The sequence below is a fragment of the Rattus norvegicus genome, chromosome 16 (genome assembly GCF_036323735.1).
Source record: "Rattus norvegicus strain BN/NHsdMcwi chromosome 16, GRCr8, whole genome shotgun sequence".
Lineage (NCBI taxonomy): Eukaryota > Metazoa > Chordata > Mammalia > Rodentia > Muridae > Rattus > Rattus norvegicus.
Genome location: NC_086034.1, coordinates 25,447,380 through 25,472,520, shown reverse-complemented (window position 1 = coordinate 25,472,520; position 25,141 = coordinate 25,447,380). Strand labels below are relative to the sequence as shown.

The window sequence follows — 25,141 nt, the reverse complement described above, 5'->3', positions numbered from 1 at the left end:
CCCAGGCTGCATAACAAGCAGGAAGCTAACTGAACAGGGCATTCACCTCTCCCTGCTTTCTGACAGCAGATGTAATAGACAAGCTGCCTCAAGCTCCTGCCATGGTGAGGAATCGTGCTCTTTTTTTTTTTTTTTTTTTTTTCCAGAGCTGGGGACCGAACCCAGGGCCTCGTGCTTGCTAGGCAAGCGCTCTACCACTGAGCTAAATCCCCAACCCTAGGAATGGTCCTCTTAAACTGGGACAAAGTAAACACTCTTTACTTTGCTTTTGTGACATTGTATCACAGCAACAGACAAGTAACTAGAAGCATTCACACTAATCCAATGAAAATGTTTTGAGAATAGTTGTTAAACTGTATCACTTAGTGAAGATGACAAGAAGAAAATCTACATGTAACTCCATGGCACTGTTCCATATCAGTTGAGTGGATGCATAGTGCACAACCACAGGTATGGCAGACTAACTATAGCCCCAAATAGCTGTGAACTTAAACCTGGACTTCCTGGGTTAGACTCAAACCTTTTTGGAAAGGAAACTTGTGGCTTGCCACATCTAAGGTCATTTTAGGTCCATGCAATGACCTGACATCTCACCTCTCCTTGACTATGTGTGGGGGTTTTTTTTGGTTTTTTGTTTGTTTGTTTGTTTGTTTTTTGTTGTTTTTTTTTCTCTTTCACGAGACTCTGACATTTTCACAGAGTCATAGAGACCTTATCTCTACTTCGTGGTCAAACATCCCCTCTAGCCAGGTGTCTTCCCCACCACCACCACCTTCCTCCCTGATCAAACACTCTTCTTATGTTGGAGCATCAGGGGCTGATATGCGTGCACGTGTGAGTGGAGGTTAGAAGACAACCTTGAGGCTCACCGCCTTGTATTTTGAGACAGGGTCTCTCACTGGCCAAGTAGGCTCAGCTACCTAGCCCGCAAACCCCAGCGTTCCTCCTGCCTGTCTCTACCTTTCCAGGAGCGGGAGTATAAACATACACACATCAGCATGCCTGGCACTTTATATGTTCTGAGGATCAAACTCAAGTCCACCAGCACTTTGAGGTTTTGTCTTTTACTGTCTATTGTAGTGCTAAGTGAGAGCCCCCAACACCTGGAGCAAGCAGGTGCTTGTAGACCCTGTGGCCCGGCCCCCAATGAATTGTGATTGGTAAATAAAGATGCCAACAGCCAATAGCTGGGTAGAGGAGACATAGGTGGGGTTGAGGTTTCAGAAGCCCCCATGTAAGAAGAAGAACTACAGGTTATTAAAAAATATAAAGGCTGTGTGTGTCTATCATCCAGGATCATAAATGGTCTAAGGTGGGGAAGAAGTCCCAGGCCGGACTGTTAAATATTTTTATTATACAGGGCTATCCCCTCAGCTCCAGTCTTGTTTTTCTAGCATGGTACCTGATATAATGTAAGAGCATCACATAGGATAATGATGACCGTGGAAATGAATGAATGAATGAGTGAGTGAGTGAGTTGCTGAGTGTAAACTGAAGGAGAGAGATGGGAGAAGGTCAAGGCAGAGAACACAATAGCGTACATAGATTAACAGGGAGTCTTCCACTTAAATGATAGGATCTGGGAGAACACTGGCTGGTGGTCAGCTGCCTGGGGAGGTTAGGGCAAGCAAAGCGCAGCGCCTGTGACCACTTGAATGCTCTGAACTAAAAGGTGCCAGAAGAGAGATCAAAACAACGTCTACTTCATAAATTTCCACAGGCCTTTTGTCAAGTAACAGTTTCACAGGATTGGTGGAGTGGGAGGTGTGAAGAGAGGAGCTAAAAATCCCTGGAAGTGAGAACGCTCCCCCCCCCCCCCCCGAAGACGTAGATTCGACCGTGTGGTAAGGGCGCCACCTGCTGGATTTACACAGAATGAACGCAGACTCCCAAAGAGTGTCAGCCTAGCACTGACACTCCTAACAGTTCCAGGCCAGGGTGATACAACAGAAAAAGAAGCCCAAACTCCAGGACAGCTAAAACAATCCTGAATAAAAAAAGAGCCGAAGGGGATTTTACTATCCCCAATTTCAAATTGTATTACAAAGCTAAATTAGTAAAAATAACGTGGCATGGACACAAAAACAGACACACTGATCCGTGGAATCAAATTAAAGACCCAGACATAAATCCACACACCTGTGGACACTCGTTTTTCTATTTCAAAAGAGGGGCGGCGGGCTGCGCCGTGCATGCGTCTTCCTTTCCAACCTTTGCCTTGGACCTTGCATTCCGTGGCGATGTTGATGCCCAAGAAGAATCAGATTGCCATCTATGAACTCCTTTTTAAGGAAGGAGTGATGGATGCCCAAAAAGATATTCATGTGCCCAAACACCCCGAGCTGGCAGACAAGAATGTGCCCAACCTTCATGTCACGAAGGCCATGCAGTCTCTCAAGTCTCGAGGCTACGTGAAGGAGCAGTTTGCTTGGAGACATTTCTACTGGTACCTCACGAATGAGGGCATCCAGTATCTCCGAGATTACCTGTACCTACCTCCGGAGATCGTGCCTGCCACCCTGAGCCGCAGCCGTCCTGAGACTGGTAGGCCTCGGCCCAAAGGTGCAGAGGGTGAGCGGCCTGCAAGATTCACAAGAGGGGAGACAGACACCTATAGAGGAGAGCTGTGTCCCCCTGGAGCTGACAAGAAAGCTGAGGCTGGGGCTGGCTCAGCAACAGAATTCCTGTTTAGAGAAGGCTTCGGCCATAGATGTGGTCAGCCACCTCAGTGAAGTTGGAGATGATGTCGTGTAAAATAACTTTAAAGAAAAACATGAAGCGGGGGGGTGCAGAAAGACACATGGAGAAAAAAACACAGCACCTTCAACAAGCAGTGCTCATCAAACTGGATGTGCACATGTAGAAGAATGTAAATAGATCCACACTTATCACCCTGCACGAAACTCAACTCCGAATGAATCAAAAATCTCAACGTAAAACCAGCTCCACTGGACCGGAGAGAAGAGAAAGTGGGGAGTAGCTTTGAACTCATTGACACAGGGAAAACCTTTTTGAACAGAACACCAACAGCACAGAGACTCTGACCAACAATGAAGACATGGGACCTCGTGACGCTGAGACGCTTCTGCACTGCAAAGCACACCGTCATTCAGACAAAGCGTCAGCCTACAGAATGGGAAGAGTCTCTTACCAACTATGCATCTGATAGAGGACTAATATCCAAAATATATTTTTAAAAAACACCCTAGGTGTCAAGGAAACAAACCAGTTTTAACATGGGACCCAGATCTTAAAAGAGAATTCTCGAGAGGAAATTCAAAAAGCCCGAGAAACACTTAAAGAAATGTTAAACATCCCTTAACTACAAGGAAATGCAAATCAAAACATACACCTGTCGGAATGGCTGAGCTCAGTGGAAGAAGTGGTAGCTCATGCTGGAGAGGCTGTGGAGTAAGGGGAACAGTCTTCCATTGCTGGTCAGAGTGAAAACTTGTGCAGTCACTGTGGAAATCAGTGAGGTAGTTCCTCAGATGGGAATAGATCTACCTCAAGATCCAGCTCTATCTTGGGCATATACCCAAAGGATGCTTCTTCCTACCATACAGACACTTGCTCAATCATGTGCAAAGTTCATTGTTACTCTATTCATGGTAGCCAGAAATTGGAAAAGAAAAAAAAACCTAGATATCCCTCAATGAGTATGGATAAAGAAACTGTGGTACATTTACACAATCGAGTATTACTTACCTGTTTAAAAAAATCATGAAATTTGTAGGTAAATGGATGGAACTAGAATAAACCATCCCGGGTGAAGTAACCTAGACCCAGAAAGACATATGTGGTGTGTATTCATTTATATGTGGATCTCAGCTGTTAATCCAGCGATAACCAAGCTACACTCCAAAGAGCAACAGGTAGGTATTGAGTAAGGAAAGGGAAATAGAATATCTAGTTATGGATGAATGGGGGAACTGGAATGGGAGAATAAAGAGAGGAGGTGGGAAGAGGAAGATGAGGGACGGAATAGAGCGAGAGACAGCTAAACCAAGGGGCATTTGAGTGGTAGTGTGGAAACTAATGCAATAGAAACGACCTAAAGTATAGGCATATATGAAGGGGGTCTAGAGAAGATCACAAAGTTACAGGGAGTCAGAGTCTGAACTGGCTATCTCTTATCGCCAAATGAATCGTCCAATACTAGGATTGGGTTGCATCTAATTGAGTTGTAGGCCAAGGAGTTTCATGGGAACCCCCCACACACCCCCAAACAACCCAGGCCATTGCTGAAACTGTAGGTTGCTCTCCACAAAACTGAAGGCAAGGTCCCATAACAAAAGGCGACACCTCCACAACTCATTGAGCAGGGAGAAATTGAGGCGGTGCCTACAAAGAGCCTTCACTCCTACCTTCTAGCATCTCTGGTGCACTGGCAGGAGAGAAACATAAACACCAAGCCAGCCACAAACCTTCAATCTACAGTGGTGTCTTGCCTGCAGCATATGTAAGGCAGTGGTGGCACAAGGCTTCTGGGAGTAACCAGCCAATATCTGATTTGATTTAAGGCCTACACCATGACATTGAACCCATACCCAACACTGGATGCTACAACCAGAGTCTAGATTGGTTAGAGACCTAAAACCAAATACTGTTATTAAGGGGGGAAATGTAGCAATAAAATTACTCCTAATGACATTCTGCTATGTTGGTAGATTTGTCCCCTGCTCAGTCATCATCAGAGAAGTTTCCTCCTGCAGCAGATAGAAAACCAGACAGGACAGAGACCCACAGCCAGACAGTAGGAGAGTGAGTAGTAACCTTGGAATGCTCAGCCCTGAGTGAGATGTCTCTGTCACGTCCTCCCCTCCGGGCTCAGTCCACTCTCAGAGGAGGAAGCAGAAATAAAGTAAGAGCTAGAAGGGTTGGAGGACACCAGGAAAACAAGGCCCACTAAATTAACAGGACCTTTACACGTGAACTCACAGAGACTGAAGCAGCAGACACAGTGGACACCAAATGGGGTCCGAGAGCTGTGTGATGGTTTGCATGTGCTTGGCCCAGGGAGTGGCACTATTAGAAGGTGTGGCCTTGTTGGAGGAAATGTGTCACTGTGGGAGCGGGGAATGGAGACCCTCCACCTAATTGCCTGAGGACATTCAACTTTTCCTGGCTTCCTTCTGGAGAAGATGTAGAACTCAGCTTCTCCTGCCTGGATGCTGCCATGCTCCCACCTTGATGATAATGGACTGAACCTCTGAACCTGTCAGCCAGCCCCAGTTAAATGTTGTCCTTTATAAAACTTACATTGGTCACAGCAATAAGACCCTAACTAAGGAAAGCTGAAAGAAGAAATGGACACATGCTCCATCTGAAACCGGGTATCTGTTGTCAATCTCTGATGGACAACCACTTTGCAAATAAAAATGGGAATCGTTTCCTCGGAGGGAGTCTCACTGGGGAAACAAACCTCTCTTGAGGATAGGTAGGCCACACGGCCAGCAGTAGACGGCTGATACAAAACAACTCCAAGGCATCTCTGGAGGCTCCGTGTCCTGTTTAGGGCTTTTCCTTTTTTTTTTTTTTCTTGTTTTTTATTTTAATTTTATTTTGCCCTGCACCTCCCCCCACCACACACACACACACACACACACACACACACACACACACACACACACAGGTCCTTTGTATACATATGGTTTCCAGTTTATTGGTTTTAGTCTTGTTTGTTTTTTGCTGTTGTTATTGTTTTGGGGTTTTTGAGGCAGTGTTTCTATGTAGCCCTGGCTGTCCTGGAACTCATGTAGACTAGCTGGCTTCGAACTCAGAGATCTGCTGTACTCTTCTTCCTGAGTGCTAGGATTAGAGGCACGTGCCACCACACCTGGCCAGTTTAGCGGTTTTATGAGTAACAACAAGTGGAACTATTTCTTTTTTATATTTTTTTATTTATTTTATGCATATGAGTACACCGTAACTGTCTTCATGCACACCAGAAGAAGGCATCAACTCAGTATATGAAGACACTTGCTACCAAGCCTGATGGCCCAAGGCTGATCCCTACGAGGAGTGCCCTGTTCTCTATAAGTATGCCATGGTACATGCCCTCCTTCCCTCCCTCCCTCTCTCCCTGTCCCCCCCCCCCTCTCTCTCTGACCATCTCGCTTTTTCTCTACAGAGAAAATACATCTCATTTGCATCACAATGAAATAAATAAATGGATGAATAAAAAAAATTAAAAAAAAAAAAGAAGGCATCAGATCTCATTACAGATGGTTGTGAGCCACCATGTGGCTGCTGGGATTTGAACTCAGGATCTCTGGAAGAGCAGTCAGTGCTCTTAACCACTGAGCCATCTCTCCAGCCCGTGGATCTATTTCTTATGCTTTGTGTGTGTGTGTGTGTGTGTGTGTGTGTGTGTGTGTTTGTGTGTGTGTGTGTAGAGCTCTTTTCCTTCTGTTTTTTGTTTTGTCCCATTCCAATGTTAGTTTTTGTCTTATTATATTTTATTACTATCCCTTAAAAGTCTCTAAACAACAGAAAAGGAATAGATCCAACTGGGAAGGGAGGTGGGAGGGCTTGGGAGGAGGAGGGGGAGAAAAAAACATAATTGGGGTATATTATGTGAGGAAAGAATCTATTTTCAATTAAAGGTAAAACGTCAAAAATTAAATCATTAAAACCAAAAAGGAAAAGTATATCATTCTCTGATGTCTCTTAGTGTCCATCCTCTTTACGGACACGCATGCCTGGGTGTGTGTGTGCTCCCATATTTGTTTTCTATTGCTATTATAGCAAATTCTACAAACTTAGTGGCTTAAAACAATACTTTTTTTTTTTTACAAAGTCTTACTGTTCTATAGAATAGAAATTCAAAATAAATGTCAGTGGGCTAAAATCCAAGAGATGGCAGGAGGTGTTCTTCCTCAGGATGAGAGTTCTGAAGAATTTGTGTCTGTGCTTTTTCCAGCTACTGGAGACCTCATGTTCCACAGCTCACAGCCCCTTCCACCTTCAGGATCCTTTTGATCCTTCTCTGGCCACACTTTAGATTCCTTTCCCTTAAAGATTCCATTGCTCAGAAACAGTCAATCTCCCCCAAAATCCAGAATAATAGTCCCATCTCAAGACATAGCAATACCTGCAAATCTCCTGTACCACAAAAATGTATTACATCCTCAGGTTCTAGGGATTTCCATGCTGTTCGGTCTCAGGCAAAGATATCTTTGGATGGTGCTTTGATCCCCTATCAGGCCTGAGAAGTTGCTCAGAATCCAGCTTCCTCTGACCTTGTCTGGTTTCTCTCCAGAGCTCGGGACAGGCTCACTCAGGAACTCACTTATCTGACCAGGGGGAGAAGTGCAATAGTCTTAAAACCCCTCCCGAAGCATCTCATCATAGAACCAGGGAAGATTAACTACAGGGGACAGAGACTAGCGGTCTCCACAGCTCCTGCCCAGACAGCTTTTCCAGTTTTTCCTCTCTAGAGCACGGATGCACTCCACCTCTGAGCTGCACCTCCAGCCTCCCCACCCCCCTGCCTTTCTATCTATTCTTCTAAGGACTACACCTGGAGATTGCACAAGAGCCTTTATCTACCCACCAGGCCACCTTTGTTCTTCCTGCACATGCCTTTCCCAACCTCCCCCAGAGCTTGCTGACAACACCCTCCAGAGGATTCCAGGCTTCTTCCTATCCAAGTCTCCTGTCTTCTCTCTAGCTGGGGAATTCCAAAAGACACAACCTTCAGATCCTGTAGAGGAGACTAATCCTTTGTTCTGTTTTTGCCTGATGCATACACTCCCTTATCTGCTCCTTGCAGCAAGCAACACGGGACAGCCAGAGTAGCTTTGGTTACTAAGACTCAGGCTCTTCCATGGCAGACGCCATGATTAAGTCTGGATTCTAGGCCCCTGTCCATTGTGTATATCTTAGTTATCTCCTAAAAGAAATGTGCAGAAACAATCACTGTGTTACCCCTTGACATCACCTAGCCAACACCAAACAACCTATGACTTTATTATAATGTAGTTTTCATACTTTGTGACAGTCAGTGGACATCTGTGTGAAAAATGCCCATCGTAGGAAATGTCTGCTGTTGTTATTTTCTGTTTTCCTCTGCTTCTTTAAAAACTCCTTTAGGTATGGCAGGGCAGTGGTGCTGCATGCCTTTAAGGCGTCGGCAGGCAGATCAGAGAGCCCTGTCTGAGGAGCACTGAGTTGATGGAAACAATACCTACTGTGCTGACATCAGAAGCCAGCTGTCAAACAGAGCTGTGGTTGTCAAAGACCCCAGCAGCTCCTTTTGAGAATTGTCCTAGAGAGAAGACAGCATCTGTAGATAACAAAATCCCCACTCATTTGCTTTGAGAGTTGGAAGGAGGCCAGGGCAGGGGCTGCTGTCCTGGCTTCCGCAGAAAGATCTAGATAAGGTAGGGACAAAGAATGCCTGTAGAAAACTCTGCTCTGAAGCCAGGATCTGGCTTCTGCCTGTAACCCTGGTATTCAAGAACAGAAGTAGGAAGTCTGAAATGTTGCGACCATCAACAGTGAGCTCTAGACCAGCCTCAAAATACCACCCTGCCCTCCCCAAAATGCCTCTTACTCAAAACTCGTGTTAAACAATTTAGCACATGTGAACTCCAAAATAGTAAATACTAACCCTTCGGTAAATGAATTGCACCAAGTTGCTCAGAGGGATTTGTTTGGCTTCCTTGATGGAGGCCTAATTTAGTGTGGAGTCTACTGTCCTCTTCTGGAGAAAATGAAAATGAAGCCTTACTTGTGGTTGTGCACATGGACATCAGAGGCCAATTTTACTCATGGTGAGCATGGGATAGAATAGGCAGGTGACTCCAGAAGAAGGAGAAGCAAGATGGAAAGAGGAAGGTTGCAGCACTATGCCATCTTTCTTGAAATAGGAAGAATGACTTCTATGGCGCATTTAAACCTGAACAACAATTCATTTTAAAAAATGGAACCTGGTTCATAAAGTACTAGATGTAAATGCATGAAAACCTGAGTCCAGATGTCCAGAACCCACACAAACGCTGGTGTGGCTGAATGCCTCTAATCACTGTGCTGGACAGGCACAGAGGGCTCCTGGAGTTTGCTGGTTGGACAGTCTACCCAATCTGTGTGCAACCAGTTCAGTGCCTCCAGAAAATAAGGTGGGAAGCAATTAAAATAGGCTCCTAAATGAGAACTCCTAGCTGCCACATACATGAGCACACATAGGAACATGCAACTTTACACATGTGCTTAGGGAAAACATCTACTAAGCATTATTCATGAGCAGACAGCATGTACAAGGACACTGGCTTCACAGGGAAGGCGTTCAGACCTGGGAGCCAAGTCGGTCTGAGCTCAGTACAGGCTCTGCTCCTTGTGTGAGACGTGACCATGTGAAATCAAACTGATCATTTAACAGCTCAGACTCAGTTTTCCATCGGCACAGTGGGATGCAGTGAGAGGCCCTTTAAGAGCCACGTATCATGAAGTTCCTTTTGAGGAATGTAGTTAGGGAAAATTATTTAAAAAAAAACCCTCAGGGGAGAAAAATGAAGAGGACTGTAAGTTGAGAAAGGGATGAAAATCAGCATTTCTTTGAAAGTCAGCACAATTAATTAGTGGGGATTCAGATGTGGGTGAGTAACTGGGAAGAAACGTGGGGAAATTGATGTCTTTGAATGCTTACAAGTGTGTGTTTTCTTTCATCATATATATTTATATAAATACACACGCATATATATATACACACACAAATTCACATACATACACACACACACACACACATATATATATATACATATATATATATATGCTCCGAATGTACCAAGTACACACTTGAAACTTACACATGTTGTATGTGTCACACTCCGATTATTAAAAAAAAAAAGTCAAGAGGAGAAGCGAAGCGAAAAAGAAAGGAAAACATTTGGGAAACTGGGTGGGGTGAGGCAATCTTAGCTCCCCAGTCAAGACAATGATCTCAGCTCTTTGACCCTGCCCCACCACACCCTTCTCAGTGTCCTTGCACCATCTGTGGGATCTGGGGCCTAAGGAAGGGAGAGAGCCTCACGCAGAAGCTATGAGGACATTTCTGCTGGTGCCAGTATGAGCAGATGGAGTAAAAGCAGATGAACCCATGACGTGACCCAGGGAAAGGGAAAGATGGTGGAGACAGAAGGGAGCCCCTTAAGGCCACAGAGAGATTCCTGAAAACATTTTTGAGAAGCAAAATGCGGTAGAAACAATGAAATCATGTTCCAGGCCTCCAGTTCAGCAATGAGCAATAATCGTATCATTGCTTTAGAAAGTCATCATAAAGCTGTATATGGAAGTCAAAGAGCAGAGAAGCCAGCAAAGATATTCAGTGTCAAGTCAGGAAAAAACTGGGCAATTTCCACAATATAATACAGTAACGTTTCTGCAATATAAAAACAGTAGTAGAGGGGCTGGGGATTTAGCTCAGTGGTAGAGCGCTTACCTAGGAAGCGCAAGGCCTTGGGTTCAGTCCCCAGCTCCGAAAAAAAAGAACCAAAAAAAAAAAAAAAAAAAAAAACAGTAGTAGATAAGAATGTGAAAATAGAGGGTGGAATCCATAAGCCAGAATGAGTGGCTTAAAACTTAAGTTTTTGAAAGATTTAAACATTTTGTACTTATGTATACATGCGTGCATCTTTGTTTACTATAGGTATGCATGCAGGTGCCCCTGGAGGTCAGAAGCAGGGGCTTGATCTCTTGGAACTGAAGTTATAGGTGGTTGCGAGCTGCCCAAGACAGGTACTGGGGACTGAACTTGGGTCCTTTGGAGGAGCCACAAGCACTCTTTAGATGCTGACTGATTTCTCCAGCCCCAAACTGCCTGAATGTAATGTGTTCCCATAGGTGGAAGAGTGACACGCTCTTGTTATGGGCTAACTAACTGCTCTCTGGTTTGATGTGAGGCCTGCTCCACAAGACAGGATTTCATATGTGTTATCCATACATATTCATGTATGTAATCCATGCCTAGGATTGTCAACCCAGTCAGAATCCCATGAGTGACGAGGTCTTAGACCCTAAGTGAGTCCCTACTGCTACTGCATAGTTAAATTGACCTAACCAAAGAAAACTTCTTTTTGTGGTAAGTGGAGCTGAACATGGAGGCCCAGGAGTTCACAAGATACTAAGACTACCAGGCTGTTGCATTCTCAGCTCTAAACAACGTTTTTATGCCACCTCCTTAAAGCTTGGAAGCATCTTGGAAGAGGGGCAGAAAGAACCTAAGCTCTGAACAGAGAGAAGCTCTGTGGCACGCCATCTTCTAAGCCTGTCACAGACATGGCAATCATGAACTCACAACAACTATATTTACCCGCACTGAGCCTACACCAGACTGCCCCTGGCCAACAGTCAGCTACCCATGGGGAGGGCCTCTTGGGGTTCTGTCATTTACTGTTAAATTACTGGCAGCTAACAGATTCTGGAAGGGGAGACATAATAAATAATTGCATTCTGAACGGTGAGTCCACCAGCATTCAAACCCATGTTCACATAGATAGACCTCATTAAACTCGGTCAGAAACAAAAGAAAACAAAAGGACACACATACAACAAAGAGATTTATAAGACTCTCAGGGCTGGCAGTGATATAAGAGAGTGTAGGAGAAAGTAACCAGCATGTACTATATAACATATATGACGACAAGGAACAAAAGTTATTGATAAAAATCTGTTATAGTTTTCATATATAAGGTTTTGTTTTAACTATGGTTATGTATTATTCAATAATTACAGTCTATCAATCCATCACGAAGAAAGAATCATTTGCCGTTTTCCTGGTTGTATGAACATGAACTCAGCTAGAGCCTAGCCTGGTGGTACAGGTCTGATGTCCTAGCTTCACAGGAGGGAAGCAGAGCATCATAAGTTCAAGGGGTGTGTGGGGTACGGAACAAACTCAAGATCGGCCTGGACAACTGAAACCAAACAAAAAGTAAAACACAAGGGCTGGAGGTACAGCTAAGTACAAGACGACAGCCTGGCTCTCGAATCCCGGGGGTGTGACCCAGCAGACAGCTAGGCCACAAGGCATAGCCTTTGTTCCCAAGCCACCAATGAGTAGAGCTCATCTCTGCAACTGAATAAAAAAAGCAATTATAGAACAATTCAGGTAATTCCAAAGTGGTCAATTTTAATATATCCAAATAAAGAAAACATACAATGGCTGTAAAGTATGAGACTGAAATGGCACACCCACGCGGGACACTTCCTTGATGGAGCCTGCAGGACCAGCAGCTTCTCTGGGACTCAGGGACTGGGTGGGGAGGAAAGACAGACGATTCCACCATATGCTGCTGTGGACTTGATACACTGTATTCATGGGCCATGCTACATTTATTTTTAAATTATGTTTAATAATAAATTTAAATCACCCTACCATCTTTATTCTTAAAAGCTTAAAATTTTTCTAGTCGTTTGTTTTTGCTATTTTGTCACATAATATTTGACTAAAAGCCAAATGCACTGTACAGCCCTACAAAAAATATTCTTTCTAAATGACCATAGTCATGGCTCCAATCACAGCACTCATAATGCTGGGGCAGGAGGATTGCCGTGAGTTCAGGTAAGCCCAGGATACTTAGGAAAACCATCCATAGCATGCCTCAAACAAAAGTAAACCCACTAAAATATTTTGTCTTTACACATTACATGAACTTGCTGCTACTTTTAAATTCAAAATTTTCTGTTTAAACTTGACAAGATTAAAAATGATGCAAATATGCACATTAGCCAGACCTGTACAAGGCCAGGATCACTGTCTCCTACCGTTTTCTCACTGGAAGTTCTCCCGAGGTAAAAGCTTGCACGGAGCTATCATCACCCCTACAGTAACAGTGCCTGAGTTCATCTGGATTCGTCCTCAAGGACCAACCTAGAGTGGTTTCAGTATACCAAACAGGGGCAGCAGATGGAGTTGAACTGCTTGAATACTTGCCTAGAATGCACAACACTAGGGATCCCATCTCCAGCACCAATAAAGAGAGTGCGCGAACACGCTCAATCCCAGCATTCACTCTGGAGATGAGGAGAGGAGGATCAGAATATCAACATCATCCTGTTCTACAGGAGGTTCAAGGTCAGCCTGGCAACATGAGAGCCTGTCTCAAACGTGTGTGTGTGTGTTTGTGTCTCTATGTGTCTGTGTGTGCGTGTGTGTGTGTGTCTATGTGTCTGTGTGTGTATGTCTGTGTGTCTGTGTGTGTGTATGTCTGTGTGTCTGTGTGTGTATGTCTGTGTGTCTGTGTGTGTGTATGTCTGTGTGTCTGTGTGTGTGTATGTCTGTGTGTCTGTGTGTGTATGTCTGTGAGTCTGTGTGTGTATGTCTGTGTGTCTGTGTGTATCTGTGTGTCTGTGTGTCTGTGTATCTGTGTGTGTGTCTGTGTCTGTGTGTGTGTCTGTGTATGTGTCTGTGTGTGTCTGTGTGTGTGTCTGTGTCTGTGTCTGTGTGTGTCTGTGTGTGTGTCTGTGTTTGTGTCTGTGTCTGTGTCTGTGTGTGTCTGTGTGTGTGTGTGTGTCTGTGTCTGTGTGTGTGTGTCTGTGTGTGTATGTCTGTGTGTCTGTGTGTCTGTATGTCTGTGTGTGTGTGTGTTTGTGTCTCTGTGTGTCTGTGTGTGTTTGTGTCTCTGTGTGTCTGTGTGTGCATGTGTGTGTGTCTGTGTGTGTGTATGTCTGTGTGTCTGTGTGTGTGTATGTCTGTGTGTCTGTGTGTGTGTATGTCTGTGTGTCTGTGTGTCTGTGTATCTGTGTGTGTGTCTGTGTCTGTGTGTCTGTGTGTGTGTCTGTGTATGTGTCTGTGTGTGTCTGTGTGTGTGTGTGTGTGTGTGTGTGTGTCTGTGTGTGTGTAAGCATGATAAAAACTTTATGTGGGACTGGAGAGATGGCTGGGTGTTTAAGAGCACTGGCTGCTCTTACAGTGAATCTGAGTCCCAGCCACAGCAAGGGAGTTGGCAATCTTCTGTCACCCAGTTTCAGGGGACCTGGTGTTCCCTGACCTCCAAGGACATCAAACGCACACATGGTGCACAGACATACACTCAAGCAAGACATCAATACACAAAAATGAAACAAACAAATCTTTAAAAAATGGTAAATACATAAACCGACAAACATGGTGGTTCATGATCATTATTAGGTATAACTGTGCTCAACTTTGATGACCGGCATGGCAGGTTTACATATACCAGTATCTCCACAGACAAGTGAGGGTGCTGGTGTATCTCTGGGAGATGGGAATATTTGAGATGTATTATAATTTCATAGGACCACTGTCGTATGTTCAACCCATCACTGACTGAAACATCTCTATGCAGGAGGCTATACAGTGACTCATTCTGGAGGGTGAACCTGAGCAGACCTTGATCACCCTCCTGCCAGCGTAGGGGATGTCAGGGCGAGGAGCTGGGAAGGGTAGGGTGGTTGGGGAGGGGGACCACCTTCATAGAAGAAGGGGGAGATGGGATAGGGGTTTTATGGATGGAAAACTGGGAAGGGGGAATAACATTTGAAATGTAAATAAAAAATATTCAATAAAAAAAAGTAACACCAAACTTAAAAAAAAAAAAAAAGAATGTTGAGTTTCAGACGCAAGACAGGTGGATGAGGTGCTTATTTAACATAGCAAAGTTCTTCCACCATCTCTCGGTCCCCACCAGTTACAAGGTAAGGCTGGCATATCCTTGAACTTTCCAACCCCGGGGCTGGGCTTCTCCTTCTCCAGAGGCTCTTCCTTATATTATCCAGACCTTTTGTTCTCTCTCTCTGTCTCTCTCTCTCTGTCTCTGTCTCTGTCTCTGTCTCTCTCTCTCTCTGCCTCTCTATCTCCCTGCATGTGTCATTGTTGTCATTGTCCTGTGTATGTGTGTGTGTATATGTGTGTGTGTGTGTGTGTGTGTGTGTGTGTGTGTGTGTGTGTGTGTTTCCCTGTCTGTGTGGTGATTTCTCTGGTTTCTTGGAATCAGTGAACCCAACTGAGAGCTGCCCCCAAATCAACCTGCCTCTTCTACTCTCAATTCAGCTTGAATGGGCTTATTTTGTTGGTACAGAAAACCTATGACAGAAGAGCAACAGAAAGCCATGTTTGCCCAAGGTGGTGCTGTGGCACTGAAATGTGAAAGGACATGTTCAGGTCACATAGACTAGCAGGTCAGGTAGGACAGGAAGGTGTGTGAATTAGTCAGCTTTCTTACTACTGTGACTCATACCTGCAAGGACAGCTGAAGGCTCCTGGTTTTAAAGGGTTCCAGCCCATGGCTAATGGCCCTACATATCTAGACATAGTGTTGTGGTAGAGGTCCTTATTCACAGAACCATGGGCATGAAGCAGTAAAACAAGAAAAAGCCACTACTTGAGATCCCCTTCAAAGACGCCCACCCTGTGACATGCTTCCTCCAACCAGGTCAAACCTTACAGATTTCAGAACCTTCTAAAAGTAAGGCCATCGACTAGGGAGCGAGCATTCCACAGAAAAGCCTTAAGGGGATGTTTCATATTCAAACTTAAGGCTTTGTTTACTCCTACCGCAGTTACTTATGGCAATTCCTCTCCTAGCATAACTGGAGAGCTGTCTGGTTGTACTCCTCCCACGATCTAGAGAATGGTCCTCTAATACACGATGTCTTAATTAGGGTTTTACTGCTGTGAACAGACACCATGATCAAGGCAACTCTTACAAAGGTAAATGTTTAATTGAAGCTGGCTTACAGGTTCAGAGGTTCAGTCCATTGTCAACGTGGTGGGAAGCATGGCAGTGTGCAGGCAGACTTGGTGCTGGAGGAGCTGAGAGTTCTTTTTTTATGATTTATTCTATTTATATGAGTACACTGTAGCTATCTTCAGACACACCAGAAGAAGGCATCAGATCCCATGACAGATGGTTGTGAGCCACCATGTGGTTGCTGGGAATTGAACTCAGGACCTTTGGAAGAGCAACCAGTTTTCTTAACCACTGAGCCATTTCTCCAGCCCGAACTAAGAGTTCTATATGTTGATCTGAAGGCAGTCAGAAAGAGACTGTCTTCTGCAGGCAATCAGGAGGAGACTCGCTTCCACACTGTGTAGAGCTTGACTGAGCACAGGACCTCAAATCCCACCTCCACAGACACACACTTACTCCAAGGCCACACCTACTCCAACAAGGCTATACCTCCTAATATTGCCATTGACCATAATTCAACCACCACACACAAGGTTGGAGGGTGAACTCAGGAGGCCCAGATTGTATAATCTTTGTGGGTCCTGGTGATGGCCCATGAAGCTCTGCCTACACAGGTATAACTAACAGATACTAAAGATCCCTAAGGTTTCCTGCTGCACACCTTCTGTGGCCATGGTCATACTGCCCTTTCTTCATGCCAACTTAAGCCTACACATGAGAGTGGCAGAGTGAGTCTCTAACAGTTACTCCTTCAGCTCATGCCTTATCACGGAGGGATGTATTCCATAAAATGACACACAGGGAGAGAGTATTCTTCAAGTCACCCCAGTCTCAGATCACAGATATGATGAGACTACTGCGGCAGCATGCGGAGGCTCTGAGGCCACAATAACAAGACCTTTGAGAAGGTGTAAGCCATGTTGATCCTAGCTTCTTGGATTTGGGTTACTCCCCCATATGAATATTCCTGTCTTTTGCACAGCACTTTCCCTACCATCATCCCGCATGTTGTGTTTTAAATAGGAATGGCCTCCATACTCCTGTGTTTGCATGTTTGGCCCATAGGGTGTGGCACTATTAGGAGGTGTGTCCTGGTTGGAGTGGGTGTGGCCTTGTTGGAGGTGTGGCCTTGTTGGAGGAACTGTGTCTCAGTGTCCTGCTGCCTGTGGATCAAGCAAGATGTAGAACTCTCAGCACCGTGTCTGCCTGGATGCCACCATGCTCCCTGCTATGATGAAAATAGACTAAACCTCTGAAACTGTAAGCCAGCCCCAATTAAATGTTGTCCTTTATAAGAGTTGTCAAGGTCATGGGTCTCTTCACAGCAATAAAAGCCTAAGACAGTATTTTTCTCACTCCTCCTGTACTGTCTGCCTGTCATTGAGATGTGAAAGTGCTTTTATACTGGGCAGTGCAAGCCTTTTGGTTTGTCTCCACTCAGACTGTCCAATATTCCTCTGACACTTTGAAGTTCTCCTGTATTGTCTTTTTGACCATCATTGGAAGTTCTTTGTGTTGCCTCCTTTTATGAGGAGAAAACTACATCCCAGGTCATGTGCTTCTTGGAACGGCTCCTGCTTTTACAGAAAAGTTCTTTTACAGTCCAGTTCATTTTCACTGGACTGGATCACTTTGAAGATCATCATGACCTGCCAATGTTTGATGCGTACCATACAGTCTTTTCATGTTGCTTACAGGGCCACTAATAAAGGCTAACTTTATCCTTGATAGCTTCTAGTAAATTCTTCCTTGTTTTGAAACACACATTAGCAGTTCCTGTAGCAAGGTCAGTTTTTTTAATTTTATTTTACTCTTTGTTTCTATTTATGTATGTATGAATTTATTTATTTTATGTAAGTACATTTTTGCTGTCTTTAGACACACCAGAAAAGGGCATCGGATCCTATTACAGATGGTTGTGAACCACCATGTGGTTGCTGGGAATTGAACTCAGGACCTCTGGAAGAGCAGTCAGGGCTCTTAACCACTGTGGAATCCATCTAGCTCCTCAAACTTAACTTTTATTATAAAGCCCCCCACATGGATGTGGTCTCTCCCTTCTGCTTTTAAGATCTTATGGTCTGCATTCATATTCTCTCTCTCTCTCTCTCTCTCTCTCTCTCTCTCTCTCTCTCTCTCTCTCTCTTCCTCCCTCCTTCCCTCTCTCTCAGCTTTTCTTGGGAGCTATGGCTCCCAAGGTAATTCAGGTAAATCATTTGCTAAATTTACCTTTAGGCTTCTATGTCATATGCACTAAATGATACAAGTCTACCTGGTTCTGCAATCAAAAAAGTCTACATTAAAGCCAAACTCCCAAAAACGCATCCACCAATCAGATATTCTTCGTCCAAGTGAACAGATAAACTGAGAGTCAGTCAAAGTGTGTTCTGTTGAGTCACAGTTTGTCCTGAAGCTATTCAACTCCCAGGGAAGAACATAGTAATTCAGGGGTGCTCCAGGTCAAGGATGAACACCCCTTTCTGAAATCATGGCACCACCACAGCATTCTCTCTCCACCTCCACCTCTGCTGTTATCCCCCAACCAAACCTGAGCATCCATGCCTCCCTGTGCATGAATAACATATTCTAGCTTGAGTTGTTTGTAAATTTTATTGTTTGCTCAAATAAATGAGAAGCTACTTAGAATGAGTGCCATTTTTCCCAAATTGTAGACTCCATTATCCAATAACCATTTCAAAAATGTAGCAAAACTCACAACACCCACTGTATTTTCCCACACTCTCTGTCCTGCCACCAACCATCTGGTTCATCGTGTCTGAATTGGCTAATTGACTTAGTCATTGTCACATATGAATAATGAGTGCCTTGTTCTGCTCCTACTATCAGGAAACACGTTTGGGAGAAATTTCAAGAGTTTCTTTTCGCTTCACACTGGGAACCCTCGGGTCTAATGCAATATTGTTTATTTGGGTTTTTTGTTTGGTTAGTTTGTTTGGGTTTTTTGTTTGGGTTTTGTTTTTTTTTTTTTTCTGTACTCCAAGCACTTTTATTTATAAGAGTTTAAGAGATTTGGGAAAGATAGAAACATTCAGGAGAATTCATAAGAACAGACATAACTCAAGCCTAAGAAAGTTGTTTATTTCCTCTCAATTGGGCGATGAAGAAAGTAGGAAGGCCTCACTTAATGAAGGTAAACAATTTTAGCACATAAAATAAGCAAAAACCCGTATGTATAGAAGCTAAACTGGAAAAAATAAGGGGAAAGCATTTCACAGGACACAAGTCAAATTTTAGGACATATTGGTAATATGTCAAAAAAAAAAAAACAATCAGAGAAGAAAGGCAGGCTTGTCATTTGTCCCCCTGATTTCGCAGGCACATTGTTCAGTCCTGCCTGCAGGAAGTGAGTCACCCCTTGCAGAACTTGTCACAACTCAGCTTTAATCAGCTTCGCTTTGGCCTGGCAGGAAATAGCACTGTCCTCCCACAAAAAGTGGGCCATGGGTGGTGTCAAAGCACAGAGGGAGAGTGGTGGGTTGCACTTACAGGTGAGTAAAGGAAAGGTATCAATAAGAAGGGAGGAAGGCAGTGGCCTGGAGGAGAGGAAAGTGAAAATTATTGAATCTGTAGTAGACTGGTCCCTGTAGATGTGAGGCGCAGATATCGCCCTCCGCAGTTACTCCCCGCTGCTAGGATCATCGCTGTTCTCTCCTAGTGGAAACTCCTTTGTGGGCTTCTGGACTGTGTACATCTGGGTCTCTGTGGGGCATTCCTGGCTCAGAATTGCCTGGAATAGGAGGTAAGTACAGAGATTGCTGTGTATCTTAGGTCCATACTAGCATATCAAGCTTGGTGTTACTTAGAACAACTCAAGATATAAGTATAGCACGCTCTTTCTGCCTCCTGTGTAGGCTCAGGCCTTCCAAGGTGCCTGGGCATATCAAGCCTAGTCAGACCAAACATCTGATCTGCTTGTGCTTGAACCCTAGCATCAGGAGGTTCAAGGCATAGCAAAAAGCTAGACGAAATGGGCGCTCTTATCCGTAGACCTTCCTGCCTACATCTGTTCCTTTGAGCACCTTCTACATCCATCCTGACTCCATGAGGCACCTAGGACTGCTGGGGTGTCCATGCTACAAGAAGAGCAAAGTATATTAACTAAGTCCTACAGTGTGCAAGACCTTTTACTTGGAGACTATTTTTTTTTAACTTTAAAAGACAAGTCCTGAGCTGAGAAATGGTTCAGTAGGAGTAAGGACTTACCCTGGAAGCATAAGGACTGAGCTGGAATCCCCAGCACCCAGATAAAAGACTGTTCACAGCTGTATGCCTGTAATCCTAGAACTGGTGGGTAGAGGCAGGCAGGTCTTGGGAACTCACTGGACAGCCAGCACAGACTAAAGGGCAAGCCTCTAGTGCACCAAGAGACCCTGTCTCAATGTAGTGAGGCAGAGAATAATAAAAGAAGACAACATTCTCCTCTTACACACTAACTTGTATGCACCATACACAAAAAGAATGGAAATATTTCCATTTTTCTTTTCTTTTTTTAGTTTAGTTTAGTTTTGATGTTTTATGAGTAGGTTTTATTTAGGGCAGGCTGACCTTTAATTCAATATGTGGCTAAGGACTAATTGAACTTCTATACTACCCCAGTGTCTCAAATGCTGGAATTTGAGAAGGGTGTCACCCTGCCTGCTCCTCGTTTCCCTTCTTTACTTAAGATCCAGATAACAAGGGACCTGGTTGTTCAGAGAAAAAAAGGAAAGTGAAGGGTAGAAGAAAAGGATAAGTTGTTAGGAAGAACAGTAAAGCCACAAAGCAGAGAAATGCCCAGAAGAGTGGAAATGAGCTCAAGGTGAAGAGTCAGGGGAACCACAGGGTGAAAGAGACAGTGCCTTACACGCTTCTCCTCCTTAGCTGGCGGGTTCTGCAGGAAGCAGCAGAGAGGAGCATAAATGATGTTGATGGTACCAATGATGACCATGAGCCAAGGAAAGCCAATGACCTGTACGATAACACCCCCAGTAGATGGGCCTATGGAAAAATAAATCAAATTTCAAGTGTTTGTTGAATTGGTCACCTGTAAAACACCATCCTAGGGACAGTGGACAGCCACAGAAGCTGAGGCAGATTCCACTATAATCAGATCCCTAAGATAATGAAGCCTCTGGTTCCATATCCAGGTAAACTACAATGGAGAAGGGAGACTGGGTCATTCAGGCCTGGGAGAGCCCATCTAAGCCAACCAACATACCAATAGCAAAGCCCACACAAAAGGCCACATCGGCGATGGCATAGACACTCCCATACACAGAGGTGTGGCGTAAGTCCACCAGGTATCCCATGATGGGCATCAGAGAGGAATCCACCATTCCTGTGGCCAAAACAAGCAGGATGCTGTTAGTCAGCTTATATAGCATCTCCCTCCACCCTTCCCCCATTTAGTTTACTCTCAGGGCCTGCTGTCTCCACACTTAACACCAACAGAGGACCAGGTAGGAACCAGTAGATGCACCTACTCTGCACATATGCCAGCTTTTCTCCCATCCCTGCCTTTCCATATACCTCTTCTGATGGGAAAATGGGGAGGAAAGGAACCTGACTCAAGGGACATTTTCAAAGGTCTTTTACTTTGAGGGTACTGCTTACCTATGGCAAAGCCAAGGCCTGCATTGGGGCCAATAAGACCAAAAATATTGTGAGCCAGAGGTACCTGGAATGGGAAGGAAGAAGAGTTCCTCAGAATGCCACTGGGCTAGGAAGGGAAGAGTCTTCACACGACATGCATTTGTGACATCTGCCACATGCATTACCTCTGATTTCTTATACTTCCTTTTGAAAAATAACCTTCCTCCCCACTTCGATCATATGAAAACTGGGCTGGTGTTACCCAAAGTTATGAAGCCAATAAGCAGCAAGATCAAGTTCTAACCTCAGACTCAACTGCATTATAGCAAGCAAGAGTCCTTTTCTATTCATGAACTATTGTTTACCTAACACTTTCTACCAAACGCACACTGCTGTGCTCTCCTCACCGTATGTTGCCGTCACTGGCACTATCAAGTTTGCCTGTATTTTGCTTTACAGTACTGGAGAGTGAACATAGGGCCCTGTGAGGCTAGGACTGCCCCTACTTTTCTTTTATTTCTTTTTGAGATGAGGTCTCACTGAGTTGCCCAAGCTACACTTGAACTCACTCTGTAGCCCAGGCAAGCCCTGAATTCCCGATCCTCCTATCTTAGTTTCCTGGAATAGCTGGAATTAAAGACATGCACTGCCAAATTTGAAATCCAAAGTTGGTAGCCATTTTAGCAAAAAGACTAAATAAATAAATAAATAAATAAATAAATAAATAAATAAATAAATAAATCCAACATTTAATAGCTCAACAACTGGAGAAACGAACGGCATCATTTGAGTGCCACAAACAATGGCATGCGTTCACCCCTAACTAAAGTCTGGCCTCCTTTTTAAATAACTTCCCTACCCTCTCCTAGGTACCTGTTACCCAACGCCACTAGCCCATCGCACAGCCATTGAAAAGTTTAGCATATTATTGACAGCTGTACTTCTGAAGCAACACCTCGAGTGATGCCCATATTTCTAAATGGCAGGGCTGACTTACTGAGGCTTTTCATGTGCCCTCTTCATTCTGCAGTCTTTGTGGATTACCTCAAATACCCTGTGAGATGCAAGCCAAGTCCTCGTGAGAGAATACCGAGCAAAGAAGTGGTGTGAGTAGCTCAGGACCACACAAAGGGCAAGTGGTAAAGCTGGACTAGAGCTATGAGCTCATGCCCACCAGCAGGGGCTCTAGTTCGACCTGGGTGCAGTGCTCAGGACCTTACACCTCTGTTTTCAATCCCTTTAGCCTGGAGCCAAATGGACTGATGGTCTCTACTAAGGACAGGTGACAGTAATGACCTGGAAGGACTCTTAAAGACTCTTAAAGATAGAAAACCCCACTTTCTTTCTTCTACCAAATTTTCTGCTTCTAGAGACTGAGCCATAAATGCTACATGCCCCGGTGGTTTATGGAGAGTGTCACAGTCAATTGAATAAGTGGATTTATAAAATACTACGGTTGGCAAGCTCCAGAAATAGATCCCAACATGCTTCAGTGTTTATGCATATCCTCACACCTCTAGTTCCTCCTGCCCACTGCTCTACTCCTTCCTTTTATACCTCCCTTTGATAGCATGCCGCTTCTGTTGACAGCATCCCCTTGGGCACCATTTTCTGATCATGTAGAAATTCCTACCACATCGGCCTACTGCTCATTTGAAGGAAAATGATCTTGAAATGTCTAGCGTTCTTCCTTCATCAGCTGGGTCTTGTACTTACACAGAGCAAGCTGATACCTACTGCCACCATCCCAACAAGGGAGCACAGCCACCTGGAAGAAAAGAGACATTGTCACACACTATCTGCAGAGAGGCGGCTGCTCCCTGCCACCTTGGCCAGTGTTAAATTCAAGGAACCTGAGATGCAGGAAGAAACTGCGTCTCTACAGGACCAGGTTGAATGCCTTTCCGTCTGGGTCCTCTTCTTGAGCTCATCTCTACCCTGAACTCGCAGCTCTCCTCACAGCAGTGTTGGGAGTACAACAGTGAGGCATATGCTGGTGTCCCTTAGAACCGAAGGCTGCCGCTTCCATAGGCACTTGGCTCTCAAACTTGATTATTGGTGTCTGCCAGTTCCGGTTGCTTCTGTTTTGTAGTTTTTATTTATTGTTATTAATGTGTGTGAGAGAGGGAGCAGTTATGTGAAAGGAGGCACACCACAGAGGACAACTTTGTGTGGCCAGCTATCTTCTTCCACTACCATGTGGGTTCCGGAGATTAAACTCCAGTACGCAGGCGTCTGTGGCAAGTGCCATTATCCAGTGATCCATCTCTCCACCCCAGTTCAAACTCCTCACAACATGTGTGGTCTTACAAAACACTCTCAAAAACCCTGTGAAAATAAACAATTCCTCCTCACCTCTGTCTCCTACAGCAGTGCTTTCAAATGTATTTTTAAAGCTTTGTATTGAACTGAAGATAAGATTAAAACCAAAGCCATTCCATCGTTGTAGTAGGGGAAGAGAGTCTAGACTCATACTTCCTGCCTCCCTAAACTCAAATCCCTTTTGCATTTGTGAAGTTCCTGCCTAGAATCCCTAGGGTTTCATGGGATGAAGTTTGGCGATGGTTGCTCCAAAGTACAGACTGCTTTGTTTTGTTTTGTTCTGTTTGTTTTGTTTTGTTTTACAGCTGTTAGCTGCTGGCTTGACATTACCTCTTTAACTGGAAAGGAAGGCCGATCTCTGTGTAACCACTGTCTCTTCCAAAGTAACTAGTTAAAGGTGATCCATCCGTTCTCTATACTGCCCGTGTCAACTACCCACTGGCCTCCTTCACAGCAATGTTTACCACTATGTCCTAAACTGTCCCAAGTGTAAGCGCAAACCCAAAGGTCACTATTAAGTGACAGTACAGTCATTCTTCCAATTTCCCAGGCTACATACCGACCCATCTTGTTAGCCAACACACCAAAGAGGTTCGTGCCAATGAGGTAGGCCACACTAGCAGGCAAGAAAGCCAGACCTGTGGAAGAACACAGAAGCTCACCTTAGGAGATGCTCAAATTAATCTAAAGCACCTTATTTCCTACAGTTCAGCAAGGTACTCCCGAGAGCCCTAGGTCTCCAAACCACTTTGTAATACATCTTAGAGGTCTTGGTGCAACTCACGAGCAGAGGTGTCAGGACCCCACCTCTCTGCTTTCCTCAGTAACAAGGTTTCTTTAGCCTCAATATGTTTAATGCGCTCTGATCTCCTACTTAGACTTTCAGACTTAGACACTGACATGTGTAAGATTCACTGGGTTATCAGAATATGGACTTTCTGGGAAATCAAATTTAACTTGTTTATGACCTGTCCTCTTGTTGCTTTCCCCATGGTCCTAGGTAAGTCTTTCTGAGCCTTGGTTCCCACATGTGGACAGAGCAAAGCTGCTACTATATCTTTCCAGGGAACAGTGGAGAACAAGTTGAACAGAGATTGTGAAAGCTTTCATTAACTATTGTCCTGGTCACATGACTTTGTGACAACAAACTGATGATCTCAATCATGGATATTGGATCATACAGTTTGGGTTTAGTATATGCTTGGCCACTACATGACCTTAGAAATTTTACTTGTTATTTTTGAGTTCTTTCTTCCTTACCCTCCCATCTCTTTCCTTCTTTCTTGTTTTCTTTCTGATGAGCTTTTACCATATGCCAGGTATTCTTAAGGCTAGAAATTGAGCAGTAGATAAGAAAAACACGGAAGGGCCAGAGAGATGGCCCCGTGGTTAAGAACACCAGCTGTTCGTTCAGAGGGCTCCGGTTTGATTCCCAGCACCTCCATGTCTGTAACTCCAGTTTCTTGGGCACAGGTATGCATATGATGCATAAAACATGTATAAGCAAAACACCCATGCACATGAAGTATAAAGTATTTTTGAAAGGTAAACACAGAGGCAAATACAGTGCA

At 44.4% G+C, this 25,141-nt stretch overlaps 2 protein-coding genes across 10 annotated transcripts in view; one reads left to right on the top strand and one right to left on the bottom strand.

The window, feature by feature from the left end:
- The first annotated feature begins 2,078 nt into the window (after nt 1-2,078).
- On the top strand, nt 2,079-3,220 carry Rps10l2 (ribosomal protein S10-like 2). Its single transcript, XM_039094976.2, has one exon. It carries the CDS (start codon nt 2,193-2,195, stop codon nt 2,730-2,732), a length of 540 nt encoding a protein of 179 aa, XP_038950904.2. The 5' UTR covers nt 2,079-2,192; the 3' UTR covers nt 2,733-3,220.
- Nucleotides 3,221-18,734: 15,514 nt separating this feature from the next.
- Slc18a1 (solute carrier family 18 member A1) overlaps nt 18,735-25,141 on the bottom strand; it is a 45,302-nt gene continuing 38,895 nt past the window's right edge. For 7 of the 9 annotated variants that reach the window (XM_063275099.1, XM_039094220.2, XM_063275103.1 and 4 more), the window contains 6 exons: nt 24,130-24,208; nt 22,965-23,016; nt 21,270-21,333; nt 20,875-20,994; nt 20,521-20,654; nt 18,735-19,404 (listed from right to left, as the gene is read on the bottom strand). In XM_063275099.1, coding sequence (XP_063131169.1) covers nt 19,294-19,404; nt 20,521-20,654; nt 20,875-20,994; nt 21,270-21,333; nt 22,965-23,016; nt 24,130-24,208 — 560 coding nt within the window. In that variant the 3' untranslated portion in view covers nt 18,735-19,293. Of the gene's footprint in view, nt 19,405-20,520; nt 20,655-20,874; nt 20,995-21,269; nt 21,334-22,245; nt 23,017-24,129; nt 24,209-25,141 lie in introns of those variants that run through there. The other 2 variants (XR_010058277.1, XR_010058278.1) reach the window with 2 other exon arrangements.

Excerpts from the sequence above, each read along its gene's own strand:
- Rps10l2 (XM_039094976.2), top strand. The coding sequence starts at position 2,193 with ATGCGTCTTCCTTTCCAACCTTTGCCTTGGACCTTGCATTCCGTGGCG.